The sequence below is a fragment of the Pongo pygmaeus genome, chromosome 13, assembly GCF_028885625.2.
Source record: "Pongo pygmaeus isolate AG05252 chromosome 13, NHGRI_mPonPyg2-v2.0_pri, whole genome shotgun sequence".
Classification (NCBI taxonomy): Eukaryota; Metazoa; Chordata; class Mammalia; order Primates; family Hominidae; genus Pongo; species Pongo pygmaeus.
The window spans coordinates 82,880,926-82,898,050 of NC_072386.2; the positions used below are offsets into that span (position 1 = coordinate 82,880,926).

Consider the following 17,125-nt stretch of genomic DNA (forward strand, 5'->3'; position numbering starts at 1 on the left):
CACTCAGCTTCATGAGTCTCCCTTTCCGTAGACTGCTTTTTTATTCTACTGTGTCCTTTGATGCACATAAGTTTTTAATTTTGATAAAATCAAATGTGTCTATTATTTTTTTAAAATTTTGATTGACATATAGTAATTGTATATATGTATGGGGTACATAATGATGTTTTGACACGTACAGTGTCCAATACATAATGTATAAAGATCAGATCAGGGTAATTACCATGTACATTATCTCAAATATTTATCATTTATTTGTGTTGGAAACATTCAATATCCTCCTTCTACCTATTTGAAACTATATATTATTGTTAACTAATATATAGTCATCCCACAGTGCTACAGAACACTAGAACTTATTCCTTTTATCTAACTAGTTGTAATTTTGTATCCTTTGACAAATCTCTCACTATGTACACCCCCTTCTCCACTACAAGTATGTTCTGTTCTACTTTTTACTTCTCTGAGATTAACTTTTCTTGGCTTCCACATGTGAGAATATGTGATGTTTCACTTTCTGTTCCTGGTTTATTTCACTTAACATACTATCCTCCAGTTCCATCTATGTTGCAGTGAATGACAGGATTTCATTCTCTCTGAGGCTGAATAATATTCCATTATATATATATATATATATATATATACATACTACACTAAAAAATTCATTCATTTATTGTTGGACACCTAGGTTGATTCCATATCTTGGCTGTTATGAATAGTGCTGTGCTGCAATAAACATGGGGATGAAGATGTCTCCTCAACATACTGATTTCCTTTCCTTTGGATACATATCCAGTAGTGACAGCACTGGATCTTATGGTAGTTCTAGTTGTAGTTTTGTGATGAATGTCCATACTGTTCTCCACAGTGGCTGTACTAATTTACATTTTCATCAATAGCATATTAGAGTTTTCTTTTCTCTGCATCCTTGCCAGGATTTGTTATTTTAGCCATCCTAACTGGGATGAGATTATACCTCATTGTAGTTTTGATTTGCATTTCTCTGACAATTAGCGTCATTGAGTATTTTTTCATATGTTTCTTGGCCATTTGTATGTCGTCTTTTGAGAAATGTCTTATCTAGATCATTTGCCCATTCTTAAACTGAATTGTCGTTTTTGTTTTGTTTTGACTGTTGAGATGTTTGAGTTCCTTGTGTATTCTGGATATTAATCCCCTGTTGGATGAATGGCTTGCAGATATTTTCTCAGATTCTGCAGGTTGTCTGTTCACTGTGTTATTTCTTTTGCTGTGCATAAGCCTTTTAGTTTGATATAATCCCATGTGTTTATTTTTGCCTCTGTGGCCGTGTTTTTGAGGTCTTACTCATAAAGTCTTTTCCCAGACCAATATCCTGAAGCACTTCCCCTATGTTTTCTACTAGTAGTTTTATAGTTTTTTTGTGTTACTTTTAGGTCTTTGATCCATTTTGGGTTGATTTTTGTATAAAGTGAGAGGTGGAGGTCTAGTTTCATTTTTCTGCATATGGATATCCAATTTTCCCAGCAATATTTGTTGAAGACATTGTCTTTTCCTCAGTAAGTGTTCTTGGTGCCTTTGTCAACAATCAGTTTGCTATATATATGTGGATTAATTTCTGGGTTCTCTATTCTGTTCCATTGGCCCACATGTCTGTTTTAAGGTCAGTACTATGCAGATTGTGTTACTACAACTTTGTAGTAGATTTTGAAGTCAGGTAGTGTGATGCCCTCAGTTTTGTTCTTTTTGCATAGGATTGCTTTAGCTATTCAGAATCTTTTGCGTCTCCACATTGTTTTTAAATCTTTTTTTCTATTTCTGTGAAGAATGTCATTGGCATTTTGTTAGGGAGTGCATTGAATCTGTAGATTGCTTTGGGTAGTATGGTCATTTTTTTTTTTTTTTTTTTTTTTTGAGACGGAGTCTCACTCTGTCACCCAGGCTGGAGTGTAATGGCACAATCTCAGCTCACTGCAACCTCTGCCTCCTGGGTTCAAGTGATTCTCCTGCCTCAGCCTCCCGAGTACCTGGGATTAGAGGTGCCTGCCATCGCGCCCGGCTATTTTCTGTACTTTTAGTAGAGACAGGGTTTCGCATGTTGGCCAGGTTGGTCTCTAACTCCTGACCTCAGATGATCCACCTGCTTCGGCCTCCCAAAGTGCTGGGATTACAGGTGTGAACCACCATGCCCGGCATAGTATGGTCATTTTAACAATATTAATTCTTATACTCCATGAGCATGGGATGTCTTTCCATTTGTTTGTATACTCTTCCATTTCTTTTATCACTGTTTTTTAGTTTCCTTGTGGAGGTCTTTCACCTCCCTGGTTGGATTTATACCTAAGTATTTTATTATTTTTTATTTTTTGTAGCTATTGTAAATGTGATTGCCTTTCTTTTTCAGCTAGTTTACTGTTCAAATATAGTAACACTACTGATACTTATATGTTGATTTTGTATCCTAAAACTTAACTAAATTTATCAGTTCTAAGAGTTTTTTGGTAGAACTTTTAGGTTTTTCCATATATAAGATCATGCCATCTGCAAATAGGGACAATTTGACTTTCTGCTTTCCAATGTTGATACCCTTTCTTTCTTTCTCTTGCCTAATTACTCTGGCTATTATTACATTTGTTGCCTATGTTTTTAGTGTTACATCAAGAAGTCACTGTCGGGCCAGGCACGGTGGCTCACGCCTGTAATCCCAGCACTTTGGGAGGCTGAGGTGGGCAGATCATGAGGTCAAGAGATCGAGACCATCCTGGCAAACATGGTGAAACCCTGTCTCTACTAAAAATACAAAAATTAGCTGGGCTGGTGGCATGCGCCTGTAGTCCCAGGTACTTGGGAGGCTGACACAGGAGAATTGCTTGAATCTGGGAGGCAGAGGTTGCACTGAACCGAGATCACGCCATTGTACTCCAGCCTGGCAACAGAGTGAGACTGTGTCTAAAAAAACAAAAAGAAGTCACTGTCAAACCCAATATTATGAAGCTTTTCCCTTATGTCCTTATGTTCTCCTCTAAGAGTTTTATAGTTTTAGCTCTTTCATTTAGGTTTTCCTTTTTTTTGAAACAGAGCCTCCCTCTGTTGCCCAGGCTGGATCAGTGGCGTGACCTCAGCTCACTGCAACCTCCACCTCCTGGTTTCAAGTGATTCTCCTGCCTCAGCCTCCTGAGTAGCTGGGATTACAGGCATGTGCCCCAGTGCCCAGCTCATTTTTTTGTATTTTCAGTAGAGACAGGGTTTCACCATGTTGGCCAGGCTGGTCTTGAACTCCTGACCTCAAGTGATCCGCGGGCCTTGGCCTCAAGTGATCCTGCCTCAGCCTCCCAAAGTGCTGAGATTACAGGTGTAAGCCAGTGCACCTGGTGTAAATTTGGGTCTTTAATTCATTTTGAGTTAGTTTTTCCATATGATATAAGGGGTCAATTTTTTCATTTTCTTGCATGTAGAGCTCCAGCTTTCTCACTACCATTAGTTAAAGAGACTGTCCTTTCCCCATTGAATGGTCTTCACACTTTTATTGAAAATCATTTTATCAGGTATGTGAAGATTTATTTCTAGGCTCTCCATTCTATTCCATTGGGCTGTCTGCCTTTATGTCAGTACCACACTTTTTTGATTACCATAGCTTGTAGTAAGCTTTAAAATCTGGACGAGTAAGACCTCCTCCTTTTTTAAGATTGGTTTTGGCTATTTAGGGCCTCTTGAGAATCCACATTGGTTTCTGAATAATTTTTTTTTTCTAATTCTGCAAAAAAGAAATCCCACGGAGATTCCATTAAACCTTTAAATTGTTTTCAGTAGTACTGACATATTCAAAATATTAAGTCCTTCAGTCCATGAACACAAGATGTCTATTTATTTGTGTCTTTCTTTCAGCAACATTTTTTAGTTTTCAACCTATGAGTCTTTTGCTTCCTTATTTACTCCTAAGTATTTTATTCTTTTTGATATTATTGTAAATGGAACTATTTTCTTAATTTCTGTTTCAGAGTACTCATTGTTAGTATATAGAAACTATTGATTTTTGCATATTGATTTTGAATCTTGCTACTCTGTTTATCTTGTTTATTAGTTTTAACAGTTTTTTGTGGCATCTTTAGGATTTTCTACATATATTACCATATTGTCTCTAGACAGAGATAGTTTTTTCTTTCCAATTTGAATGCTATTTATTTATTTACCTACATTCATTTATTTATTTATTAGATGGAGTCTCACTCTGTCACCTAGGCTGGAGTGCAATGGTGCGATCTCGGCTCACTGCAACCTCCACCTCCCGGGTTCAAGCGATTCTCTTGCCTCAGCCTCCCAAGTAGCTGGGACTACAGGTGCGTGCCACCATGCCTGGCTAATTTTTGTATTTTCAGTAGAAACGGGGTTTCACCATGTTGGCCAGGCTGGTCTTGAACTCCTGACCTCAGGTAATCCACCTGCCTCAGCCTCCCAAAGGGCTGAGATTACACGCATGAGCCACTGCGCCCGGCCTATTTATGTATTTATGTATTTATTTTTCTAATTGCTTTGGCTAGGACTTCCAGTATTATATAAAATAAAAGCGGCAAAAGTGAGGATCCTTGACTTGTTCTTGATCTTAGAGGGAAAGCTTTCAATCTTTCACCATTGAATGTAATGTTAACTGTGGGCTTTTCCTGCATGGCCTGTATTATGTTGAGGTGGTTTTCTTGTATTTATAGTTTGTTGAGTGCTTTCTTCATTAAAGAGTGTTGAATTTTGTCAAATACTTTTTCTGCATCAATTGAGATTATCATCTCCTTTTACCATTTCTTGAAGAGAATAGTGAAATAACTCCCATTACCATAATCATACTAGTCTTTGTGCTGTGATGTTATGCACAAAATGGTGCTTCATAAAGCATTTGATAATTGTATGACAGTCTTATGTGTGGGAAGGTAAGTAAAATTGAGTCATGTAAAAGTCATTATGCAGCTATTGATTTGGCAAAAAAAAAAGAAAAAAGTCACCAGTCCAATAAAAAGGCATTTGCTTTGAAACTTTTCTTGAACCTCAAACTAGCCAGTAAAACTTGACAAAGTGGAGCCGTGTGTGGTGGCTCAGGCCTGTTAAGTCCAGTACTTTGGGAGTCCAAGGTGGAAGGATCCCTCAAGCCCAGGATCAGCCTGGACAACATAGAGAGACCCTGCCTCTACGGGCGTGGTGGTACGTGCCTGTGGAAAAAAGTGCCAGTTTTTCCAAGGGGTTGTATGAACTTGCACTCTTAGCAGCAGTGTATGAGAGTTCAAGTTGCTTTGCTAGCATTTGGTATTATCTATCTTTGCTAGCATTTGGTATTATCTATCTTTTTCATTTGAACTATTCTAGTGGTTACAATAACACTCTGTTGTGGTTTAATACGAAATTCCCTTCTAGTCAGGGAAGTTAAACACACATATTGCAAAAGTTTATTGGCTGTTCAGGAATCACCTTTTGCGAAGTGTCTATTCTAGGTTTTTCTATTTTTTTTTTTTTGTAAGATTGCTTCTTCTTCAGTGTTATAATAAAAGTTCTCTATAAATTCTAGATGTGAGTCCTTTGTCAGATATATGTACTACAGTTCTCTTTTGCCTTTCTGTGGCTTTCTTGTTCACTCTCTAATGGTATCTTTTTTTTTTTTTTTAATTTGAGATGGAGTCTCACTCTGTCACCCAGGCTTGAGTGCAATGGCGTGATCTTGGTTCACTGCAACCTCCACCTCCTGGATTCAAACAACTCTCCTGCCTCAGCTTCCCGAGTAGCGGGGATGACAGGTGCATGCCACTATGTCTGGCTAATTTTTGTATTTTTAGCAGAGACAGGGTTTCACCATGTTGGCCGGGCTGGTCACGAACTCCTGACCTCAAATGATTCTCCCGCGCTGGCCTCCTAAAGCATTGGGATTACAGATGTGAGCCACTGTGCCTGGTCTCTAATGGTATCTTTTGATGAACAGATATTCTTAGTACTGATGGAGGCCAATTTCTCATTTTTGTTTTTCTTTTAGTGTATTCTGTAATCTAAAGATCTTGAATTAATCCAAAGCCATTAAGATATAATTTTCTTCTAAAAGCTTCATTATTTACCTTTTATATTTAGATTGCAGTCCATCTGGAATCAATTTTGTGAATGGTGTGAGACTGGGGTCAATATACATTATTTTCCCCTTATGACTTCTCAAATGACCCAGCACTATTTGTGAAGACCATTCTTTCCCTACTGTATCTATCCTCACCACTTTTTTTTGAGACCAAGTCTTGCTCTGTCACCCAGGGTGGAGTGCCTTGGCACAATCTCGGCTCACTGCAACCTCCGCCTCCTCGATTCAAGCGATTCTCCCGCCTCGGCCTCCCGAGTAGCTGGGACTACAGGCCGAGCGCCACCATGCCTGGCTAATTTTTGTATTTTTAGTAGAGACAGGGAGTTTCGCCATGTTGGCCACGCTGGTCTCGAATTCCTGATCTCAAGTGATCCGTAGGACTCGGCCTCCCAAAGTGCTGGAATTACAGGCCTGAGCCACCATGCCCAGCCTATCTTCGCCAGTTTTAATGCTAAAAACTATTCCATTCTATGGCACTCCCTTAACTTAACTTAGCCATTTTTCCATCCAGGTATTTGGGTTGTTTTCAGATCTTTGCTATCATCAAACAGGAGGAATACTTTGTATGGACATCAAGTCATTCTTCTGCAATTATTAACCCAGAAGTGAAATTTCTAAGCTAGAAAATATTTGCTTTTTTGGAAAATTAATAAATTATATTCAAAACTCAAATAATGTAAAGAGACCCAGTGAAAAGTCTGCCTCCTATCCTGTCCCCTGTCCTTCCAGTCCCTCTTCCACCAGGTAACCACATTCAGGAAATCTTGTGTATCTTTCCAGATATCTTGTAATGGATGTACAAGCATTATTTATATTCTTTTCTCCTTTTGTTTACACAGCCAGTGGTACTCTATACATTCTGTCCTGCATCTTGCCTTTTTCATTTAACAACCTATTTTAGAAATCTTTCCATTGCTGTACATAAAAAGACACATAATATTTCATTTGAAAGATGCACCACTATGATGGACATCTGTGTTGTTTCCAATAGTTTGCCGTTGAAACAACGTTGCAATGGAATAACTTTGTACATGTCATTTCACATGTGTAAAAGGTGTCTATTGGGGAAATTACTAGAAGTGGCTTTGCTGAGTCTGAGGGTCTATGCATTTGTGATTTGATCAACATCGTCAAATTATACTGCCACCAGCAATGTATTAAAGTGCTTGCTTTCCCGTAGCTTGGTCAGTGAACTATTAGACCTGAGATCTTTAGCCATCCAATATGTGAAAAACTGTAACTTTAGTTTGCATTTGTTTATTGTATGTGAAGCTGAGCATCCTTTCAGAAGTTTAAGGCCTACTCTGTCCTGTCTGGGTCAGAATATGCCCTTTTATTTTTATTTTTTGAGACAGAGTCTCGCTCTGTCGCCCAGGCTGGGGTACGGTGGCGCAATCTCGGCTCACTGTAACCTCTGCCTCCCGGGTTCAAGCGATTCTCCTGCCTCAGCCTAATGAGTAGCTGGGATAACAGGCGCACGCCACCACGCCTGGCTAATTTTTTTGTATTTTTAATAGAGATGGGGTTTCACCATGTTGGTCAGGCTGGTCTCGAACTCCTGACCTGATGATCCGCCCGCCTCAGCCTCCCAAAGTGCTGGGATTACAGACGTGAGCCACCGTGCCCGGCCCTCAGAGTATGCCCTTTTAAAAACCTGTGGGTACACGTAGCCAACTTACATTTTAAGACAAGAGGACCCACAGACCCTCTTTCCACATCGCACCCCGGGGCCTGTCTGTCTGCATCATAGTGTCTGGCTCTCAGAGCTAGAAAACAGCACCTGCGCGTGGTCGAAGCCGAAACCTCTACTCACAGGTGCGGGGCTTCCGGCCTGCCGGGGGAAGGAGCCCGCCCCTCCCGGCTGCGTGCATCAGCGCAGCTAGTCACGTGACGCCGAGGAGGGGCAGATAGGAGGTGCCTGCTGCCATTGCTCCGTGGGCCCTGCTGCCGGCACGCTCTCCGCGCATGCGTTTTTTATGCGGGATTAAGCTTGCTGCTGCGTGACAACGGAGGGCTAGGAAAAGGCGCAGTGGAGCCCGGAGCTGTCACCTCTGACTTCACGCAGCTTCCGTTCTCCTGGTGACGTGGCCTACAGGACCCGCCCCGGTGGTCAGCTGCCGCGCTGTTGCTAGGCAACAGCGTCCGAGCTCAGATCAGCGTGGGGCGGAGGAGAAGTGGGATTTGGAAGCTCAGGGGCACAGGGGCCCAGGGGCACAGGCCCACGACTGCAGTGGGATGGACCAGTACTGCATCCTGGGCCGCATCGGGGAGGGCGCCCACGGCATCGTCTTCAAGGCCAAGCACGTGGAGGTGAGGCTGGACCGCGGCCGGCAGCCTGGCGGGCGTGTGCCCCTGCCACCCTCCGGCTAACGCGCTAAACTCTTTCGGTTCCCTTTTTACATCGGTACAGTTTTTAAAACCTACTCATAATCTAAACCTACTTTGGGCCGTTGCGCTTACCTCTGCACAGCTGGCTTGGTCCCCTACCCCAGCGGCTGGGTCCCAGGCTAGTCCTATACCCCCGAGGGAGGGCCTCTGGCCGAGCCGGGGGCGCGGGTCTCTCTCTCAACAACCCTCCCCGCACCCACCTTCATCTCTCTTTCCCAGCCGAGGGTGGGCTGGCAGTGTCTGCCTTCTATCCTGCAGACTGGCGAGATAGTTGCCCTCAAGAAGGTGGCCCTAAGGCGGTTGGAGGACGGCATCCCTAACCAGGCCCTGCGGGAGATTAAGGCTCTGCAGGAGATGGAGGACAATCAGTATGTGAGTAGGGGAGGGGGGGCATCGTATTCTCACCCTCCGTCTCTCGTTCCCACTTCCTTGTGCCTTCATTTTCCCAGCTACGCCTTCACCAGCTTTCAGGGATTTCCTCCCCCTGTCACACACACACACTGCTCATTCATCTGCCTCCTTACCCCCTTTTGCCCTTTTTTGTCCACTTGTTCACCTTTATTTACCTATTTCATTTCTCACACATTCACTCTCATTTGCCTACTTATTTCTTAATGTATTCATTCATTCACCGACTTTTTTTCTCAAAACATGTAGTGATTTATAATGTAACTAGCACCTATTGAGCTCCCGATGTGTTCTGCAGGCGTTATATACATTGTCATTTTGAGACCTCTTTACTACTGTACAAGGCAGGTTTCAGGATCTCTGTTTCTCAGGTGAGAGGAGGAGGTTATGTCACCAGCTCATGGGCCCTCCGTTAGTCAGTAGAGGGTTTGGCCCAGGTTTGATTGAAAGTCCAGACATTCTTCGCTTGGGACCTCCCGTAGGCTCTACCCTGTGTTGGGCACTGGTGACACAGAGGAACCAGCTCCAGCCCAGCTCCTGAGGACTTAAGTGTGCTAACAAGAGACAGAGGCAACAGGGCCCACCTAGTGTGGTTCGTGCCGTGATAGGGTACCGGGGGGGGCTGCTGGAACACGAAGAGGGGCATCTTTCACCCCTAGTGTCATTACTCTTTTGGTGCTCTCTCTCATCCATGTCGAAATAGGAATGTATTTGACTTCCTGGAGAGTAACAGGGTTGGGTCTCTGTGATCCTCTGACTTACCTTTGCTGTTCCCTGGAGATATGCATGATATATTGGATGACAAAAGCTTGTTATAAAACTTGGTGTCATCTGGGTTTTGTTTGGAAATATTATATATGTGAATGTGTATTTGTGTGTGCCATACCTGTTGTAAAGTCTGGTAGGGTACACTCTAAGATTGACCGTAGGATTTTTCTTTTGTTCTTTTTCTTTTGGATTTTATGTCTTACCTGAATGTGTGCATGTGTTTTGATCTGTTAAATGGTTGTGTGCCACCTGAAAAATCTGAAAACAGCAATCAGGCCATTTTGATTTTTTGAGGAAGATAAAAGGGCTTCCAGACAGCCATGTGTGGGATAGGTGGAGAGAGATCCATAAGGAAGCTGGTGATATGGTCCCTACATTCAGTTGGTCAGCAATTCTGAAGGTTCTAACTTTAAAACATACTCTAGATTTGCTCCTTGCCCAAGTCATCATCACCACTCATCAGAATGACAGCAGCAGCCTCCCCACTGCTCTCTGTAGCCACAGTCCGGAGGGCTTTGTCAAAAGTGTAAGTTAAGTCATTGGCTCCCCTGCATAAAGAGCCCTGGTGGCTTCTCTTCACACTTAGAGCACTATCACCATGTGCCCACCTCCAGCTGGCCTCTCCCTTTTCTCTCATTCAACACAGCTTCTTAGGCGTCTCTCCAGTGACCAGCACCTATCTAGGGTCCAGGAGCACAGAACAGGGCAGACACATCCTTCCCTTAAACGACCTCATGAGCTCACATCCCTCTAGCATCCTTCTGTGCTGGCATTAGGGCCTTGCACTTGCTTTTCTTCCTGCTCAGAGCTTCATCCCAGATTCCCACAAACTGGGTCGTCATCTAGCCCCACCCCACCTAAAAAGAAGTATCCTTTTCTCCACTCACAGAATCACACTATCCTCTTATAGTTCTGTTTTCTTTTTTTTTTTTTTTTTTTTTTTTTTTGATACAAGGTCTCACTCTGTCACCCAGGCTGGAGTGTAGAAGTGCGATTTTGTCTCCCTGTAGTCTCAACCTCCTGGGCTCAGGTGATCCTCCCACCTCAGCTTCCCAAGTAGCTAGGACTACAGGCACGTGCCACCATGCCTGGCTAGTTTTTTGTATTTTTTGTAGAGACAAGGTTTCACCATGTTGCCCAGGCTGGTCTCAAACACCTGGGTTCAAGCCATCCGCCCACCTTGGCCTCTCGAAGTACTGGGATTACGGGCATGAAATGTCACACCCAGCCCCCTTGTATTTTGGTTCCTGTACTTACAGCATTTGAATATATCCCATTTGTTCATGTATTTGTTAAATTGTTTGTCCTCTGTGCTGTGAGTTCATTAAGAGTCCTGTCTCTCAGCTCACTGCTCTGTGTAGCCTGGCTCCTCCGACAGTAGTGGCCTCGGTGTTTGTGATGTGTCTGTAGCTGTCCCAGCACTGGGAAAGGTGGGATTCCTGGTGTCCTTTCCTTGGTGCTGGGATTCGGTGGCTCTAGAGGAAACAGGAGGAGACCTGTGTGTCCGTCTCGTGTGTGACCATCCAGATGATTTTCAGGCAGGTGGGCTGGGTGGGCGGACCAGATGGTGCCACTAAATGACCGTTTTTAGACCTTTACTTTTAGTGTTCATGGAGAATTAGAGTGGGGGCACACCTTATCTCAGGAGAGCAGAGCAAACATGAGCATGGAGCTCTCTGATTCTTAGCTCGGGTCCACGTCACCTTCTTTGCTTACTTTCTTTTTGGATACAGGGTCCTCTTTCAGGGCATGGGCTGGGGTCACAGGGTCACAGTGAGGGTCTGGTGACTTGAGTCTGGGGGCTAACAGGATGTGCTGTCCACAGGTGGTGCAACTGAAGGCTGTGTTCCCACATAGTGCAGGCTTTGTGCTGGCCTTTGAGTTCATGCTGTCGGATCTGGCCGAGGTGGTGCGCCATGCCCAGAGGCCACTAGCCCAGGCGCAGGTCAAGAGCTACCTGCAGATGCTGCTCAAGGGCGTCTCCTTCTGCCATGCCAACAACATTGTACATCGGGTCAGTCTCAGCATAGGCCAGGCATGGGGTCTGGGGAGCTGACTTGGCTTGGGGATGGGGCTAGCCCTTGTAGAACGTGTGATAAGAAGTTGGGACAGAGCTGGTCAAGGCCTCCAGGTAGGTGGCCAAGGCATGGCCCTGGAGGAGGTGGGGACTGGGGCTGACCTGGGTGGTTAGACTGCCAAGCCCGCTTGTCCCAAGGTCTTATGGGGGATTTGGAGGGACTGATGCTTCTTTTGGTACTCCCAGGACCTGAAACCTGCCAACCTACTCATCAGCGCCTCAGGCCAGCTCAAGATAGCGGACTTTGGCCTGGCTCGAGTGTTTTCCCCAGACGGCAGCCGCCTCTACACACACCAGGTGGCCACCAGGTAGGGCGGGCCAGATCCCTTCCAGTCCTCTCCATGGGGAAGAGATGCTTCTGGGCCTTTTCTCCAGACATTGCTTGTGGAGCTGGGGTCACCTCCCCAGGCATCCTTTTCTCAGCCCAGTGCCTACCAGCCCTCTTCCTTGCAGGTGGTACCGAGCCCCCGAGCTCCTGTATGGTGCCCGCCAGTATGACCAGGGCGTCGATCTGTGGTGAGACCCCAGCGGGTGGTCAAAGGGTAACATGGCTCATGGATTTCTGCTAGGCTCTGAGGTCTCTGAGCTGTTTGGTGGTGTTTTCCCTGGTGGGAGTTTAGGCTTCCTTGAGGGTGTCTTCCCCGGTTGGGGTATTCTGAGCACTTTGGGGTTGGGGTTCCTCACTATGATGTTTTTGAGCTGAGTGGGGGCCAGGTGGGATGAGAACAGTGGTCCCAGGTGGGAAGCTTTCTGGGCTAGGTGGGGAGGTGGTCTGAGCTGGTATGTGCTGGAGTTAGATCCCAGGATATGGCATCTCTGAGCTGGTCAGAGGCCTGTGTCCTTGGACATGAAAGCTCTGAGCTTGTTTTGCAGCAAGAAGATAGTTGGCAGTGCCCATGGGTCTGAGATTTGGGGCAGGTTTGCAGGTCTGCCCCAGAAGCATCCTGGAGCAGGAGTCTCTGAGAAGTCTTGGAACAGCTGGGGCTTTGCTCTGGGTTCTAGGGTTGAGGGCTCTGAGGGTTCAGGGACTGGGCCTCTGGACGTGAGGCTCCAGGGCTGGCTTGTGGGGCCTTGCCCTGGAGTGCAGTGTTAGAGCTGCTCTGTGGGTGGGTCTGTGGTCCATGGTGGGAGATCTCTGACCTGCTTGGGGCTCTGTGTCCACAGGGCCGTGGGCTGCATCATGGGGGAGCTGTTGAATGGGTCCCCCCTTTTCCCGGGCAAGAACGACATTGAACAGCTTTGCTATGTGCTTCGCATCTTGGGCACCCCAAACCCTCAAGTCTGGCCGGTTTGTAGGGGCCCTTGGTGAGGTGGGTGTGGGGCAGGTTTACTCCACTCCCAACAGCAAGTAACCACTCCCTCCCCTGAACCTTCTCTCTCCTGGCCCCAACCCCCCTTGATGGACAGGGACCACTGTCCTGGCCCAACTCGGGGGTTCCTCCTTCCTGATGTCATTTGGGTTAGGGTAGGTCCTGTCCTTTGTCCCTTTTCACCCCAGTACACACATGTGCAGTGTCTCAGCAAGCTGTGCACAGAGTCGTCATCTGAGAGGGCAAGGGGATGGATGAAGGAATACAGGGGTGGGTGAGTGAATGAATGATGGGTCAGGGAGACACATGGATGGGAGAGCACCCCCCGTGTGAGTGTGTGTTAGGGGCTGAGAGCTGACAGCAGAGAGCATGGCAAGGGTCGGGGACTACTCTCATTGTACCCTGTTCCTTCTCCCTGGCCCAGGAGCTCACTGAGCTGCCGGACTACAACAAGATCTCCTTTAAGGAGCAGGCGCCCGTGCCCCTGGAGGAGGTGCTGCCCGACGCCTCTCCCCAGGCATTGGATCTGCTGGGTCAATTCCTCCTCTACCCTCCTCGCCAGCGCATCGCAGCTTCCAAGGTAGGGGGAGAGGCCGTAGTCTCTGCTCCTTCAGCTCCCCTCCCCATTGCCCTGGTACTCTGTACTTGGTAGCCATGTGACCCCATCAAATCAGTGACCCTCAGAACCTGTGATTGGCATGGACCAGCACCAGACATCTGGAACACCAGACATCTGGAACCCAGGGGACAGGGGACAGGGGTCTACTCATGAGAAGCAGGTGTGCCTCTCATGAGTAGACCCCACTGGACATCCCCAGACTTCCCCTGAGGGTGGCCCATACGAGGGGCATGCCCAACTCTCAGGAGAGCGCATGTCTGGGGGTGTAGGCTTCTGGGCTGCCCCTGGCCCTGTGGCAGATACAGTAAGAGAGTCACTGGGGACTCATTCCTTTATTCCATTAGCAAGTATTTTCTACACATCTGGCACATGCAGGGATTGTCCTGGGCCCCGCACAGATGGTAAACAATCAGACCTGCCTCCACGGGCACTCCTGGTGATGAGGTAGCTCCAGGTCAAAAAGGTCACAAGAGGTCATGTTCTCCAGGTGTGGGAGCCCCAGGAGAGAGGCGAGGCCGACTTTGGGGTCAAGCAAAGCTTTCTGGTGGAGGGCAGGTTTAAGCATGAGATGTTTGAGGAGGTGTTCGCTGAAGAGAGAAATGGTGGGCAGAGGCCTAGAAGAGAGGACCCAGGAAGGCTGGTGATGGCTGGAAGGCCTGGGAGGACGATGAGGACCACAGGAGCATGGGCTGACAGGTGTCAGGGTGTCTCTCTCAGGGGTCCCTGTCCCCTCCCTGCACTCAGCACCAGCAGCGTGTGTTTACATACGCCCTCTCGGTCTCCACTGTCAGCAGCTCCTGTGGGCTCTGTGTCCACAGTGTACCCAAGCCGTGTGACCCTTATCTTTTGGATTGCCTCCCAGAATCTGGGTCTGCCCTCATCCCATTTAATCTCTTCTCCACCTGGCAGACAGAGTAACTTTATCCAAGTAGAACAGGACACATTCCTTCTCTGCCAGGGCCCTCCTGTGGCTTCATCTCAGAGGAAAAGCCAGGGTCTTTTTTGTGACCCACAGATGTCATATGCTTGGGTGCCATCACCTCATGACGCTGCCTGCTGTTGTGCCCTGTGCTCACTCCTCTCCAGCCCCAGGGGTCTGTACACTTTTGTCCCTGCCCTGGAGCCTGGAGCAAGACTTGAGACTTGCTTATGTCTCAAGTCTTGGCTTAAATGTCACCTCTCAGATGGCCTTCCCTCATGACTCTTCAGATCTGCAACCTCTCTCCAGGATTCCTTATTCCTCTGTCTTGCTTTCTCTTTTCCACTGCACTAATCATTTTCTGACATACTGTGTATTTTACTTCATTTGTTTATTACCCCCCACCCCCACCTATGTCAGAAAAACAGAGCTTTTGTCTTGTTTTATTAATGGCTATGTCCCCAGCTTCTGGAATAGTGCTTCAGACATAGTAGACACTCAGAAAACACCCAGACACACTGAGTCAGCTGAATGCTTAGATGAAGGAACATCTGCTAGAGGCTGGGGACAGGGAGGTGACTAGTTTCCTTCTGCTGTTCCTTACTTGCCACCCTCAGGCTCTCCTCCATCAGTACTTCTTCACAGCTCCCCTGCCTGCCCATCCATCTGAGCTGCCGATTCCTCAGCGTCTAGGGGTACCTGCCCCCAAGGCCCATCCAGGGCCCCCCCGCATCCATGACTTCTATGTGGACCGGCCTCTTGAGGAGTCGCTGTTGAACCCAGAGCTGATTCGGCCCTTCATCCTGGAGGGGTGAGAAGTTGGCCCTGGTCCTGTCTGCCTGCTCCTCAGGACCACTCAGTCCACCTGTTCCTCTGCCGCCTGCCTGGCTTCACCCTCCAAGGCCTCCCCATGGCCACACTGGGCCCACACCACACTCCGCCCCTTAGCCCTTGCAATGGTTGGTCTCGAGGCAGAGGTCATGTTCCCAGCCAAGAGTATGAGAACATCCAGTTGAGCAGAGGAAATTGGCTCTGCCTTATGTCTGTTCCTCCTTCATTTCTCTCAAGGGAAATGGCTAAGGTGGCATTGTCTCATGGCTCTCGTTTTTGGGGGTCATGGGGAAGGTAGCACCAGGCATAGCCACTTTTGCCCTGAGGGCCTCCTGTGTGCTTCACTTCACTGAGCGCTCATTTGGAAGTGAGGGAGACAGAAGTCTAGGCCCAGGGATGGCTCCAGCTGGGGATCCAGCAGGAGACCCTCTGCACATGAGGCTGGTTTACCAACATCTACTCCCTCAGGATGAGCGTGAGCCAGAAGCAGCTGTGTATATAAGGAAACAAGCATTCCTGGAATTAATTTATAAATTTAATAAATTCCACTATAATCCCAGCTAGTGCTTTTTCCTTATTATAATTTGATAAGGTGATTATAAAAGATACATGGAAGGAAGTGGAACCAGATGCAGAAGAGGAAATGATGGAAGGACTTACAGTATCAGATACCAATATTTTAAAGTTTATAGAATAATAAAGAGTATGATTGTGGTTCAAGGATAAAAACAGACTAGAGAAACTTATTCTTAGCCATCCTTTATTTTTATTTTTAATTAGTTTTTGATGGAGTCTTGCTGTGTTGCCCAGGCTGGAGTGCAGTGGCACAATCTCGGCTCACTGCAACCTCCGCCTCCTGGGTTCAAGTGATTCTCCTGCCTCAGCTTTCCGAGTAGCTGGGACTACAGGCGCGTGCCACCACACCTGGCTAATTTTTGTATTTTTACTAGAGACAGGGTTTCACCGTGTTAGCCAGGATGGTCTTGATCTCCTGACCTCGTGATCTGCCCGCCCGGGCCTCTCAAAGTGTTGGGATTGTAGGCGTGAGCCACCATGTCCAGCCCTAGGCATCCTTTATTTTTAAAATGTTTATTTTATGCTTCATGTGGATAAACTCTTCTGTGAGCACTGAGGGTGACTAACACTGCTACAGATGCTGGCCTTCAAGCACTTAGTGGAGAGAGAAAACATACTCAACCCTCGTTCTTGGTTTTCAGGAAAGTCTGATGTTTTCATGATGTTTTCATGATGTTTCATGTTTATTTCTCCAGCCACATCTTCTGCAGACTGTAAGCTTCTAAGAGAACTTCAAAGAGAACTCTAAAATGTATATAACATTTACAAGTAAAAGGATAAAAAATGATTTATCATGCATACACAAACCAAAAATCTGGTGTAGTTATTTGAAATCAAATAATAGAGGCCGGGTGCAGTGGCTCATGCCTGTAATCCCAACACTTTGGGAGGCCAAAGTGGGCAGATCACCCGAGGTTGGGAGTTCGAAATCACCCTGGCCACCATGGTGAAATCCTGTCTCTACTAAAAATACCAAAATTAGCCGGGTGTGATGATGCATGCCTGTAATTCCAGCTACTTGGGAGACTGAGGCAGGAGAATCGCTTAAACCTGGGAGACAGAGGTTGCAGTGAGCCAAGATCATGCCACTGCACTCCAGCCTTGGTGACAGAGTGAGACTCTGAAAATAGATTTTAAGGCAAAGAGCTGT

The 17,125-nt window shown here is 46.6% G+C and overlaps 2 protein-coding genes across 5 annotated transcripts in view; one reads left to right on the forward strand and one right to left on the reverse strand.

Moving 5' to 3' along the window:
• LOC129043636 (double homeobox protein 4C-like) overlaps positions 1-8,137 on the reverse strand; it is a 57,423-nt gene extending 49,286 nt beyond the window's left edge. The window contains exon 1 of the mRNA XM_054500397.1: positions 7,893-8,137. Coding sequence (XP_054356372.1) covers positions 7,893-7,950 — 58 coding nt within the window. The 5' untranslated portion in view covers positions 7,951-8,137. The remainder of the gene's footprint in view (positions 1-7,892) is intronic.
• CDK20 (cyclin dependent kinase 20) lies at positions 5,635-16,788 on the forward strand. 4 transcript variants are annotated; one of them, XM_054500393.2, is made up of 8 exons: positions 5,635-8,389; positions 8,726-8,839; positions 11,469-11,657; positions 11,907-12,028; positions 12,174-12,236; positions 12,885-13,008; positions 13,455-13,610; positions 15,186-16,788. In XM_054500393.2, the coding sequence occupies exons 1-8, from the start codon at positions 8,315-8,317 to the stop codon at positions 15,381-15,383; spliced, it is 1,041 nt and encodes a 346-aa protein (XP_054356368.1). In that variant the 5' UTR covers positions 5,635-8,314; the 3' UTR covers positions 15,384-16,788. The 4 variants fall into 4 exon arrangements, with proteins under 4 accessions (XP_054356368.1, XP_054356369.1, XP_054356370.1 ...); XM_054500394.2 differs by lacking the exon at positions 12,174-12,236; XM_054500395.2 differs by lacking the exon at positions 11,469-11,657.
• The last annotated feature ends 337 nt before the right edge of the window (positions 16,789-17,125 follow it).

What these genes read in the sequence shown, in the direction of transcription:
- CDK20 (XM_054500393.2), top strand. Translation starts at nt 8,315, where the DNA reads ATGGACCAGTACTGCATCCTGGGCCGCATCGGGGAGGGCGCCCACGGC. An exon ending in GACCAGGGCGTCGATCTGTG is followed by an intron (nt 12,237 to 12,884) that starts GTGAGACCCCAG and finishes CTGTGTCCACAG; the next exon opens with GGCCGTGGGCTGCATCATGG. An exon ending in CAAACCCTCAAGTCTGGCCG is followed by an intron (nt 13,009 to 13,454) that starts GTTTGTAGGGGC and finishes TCCCTGGCCCAG; the next exon opens with GAGCTCACTGAGCTGCCGGA.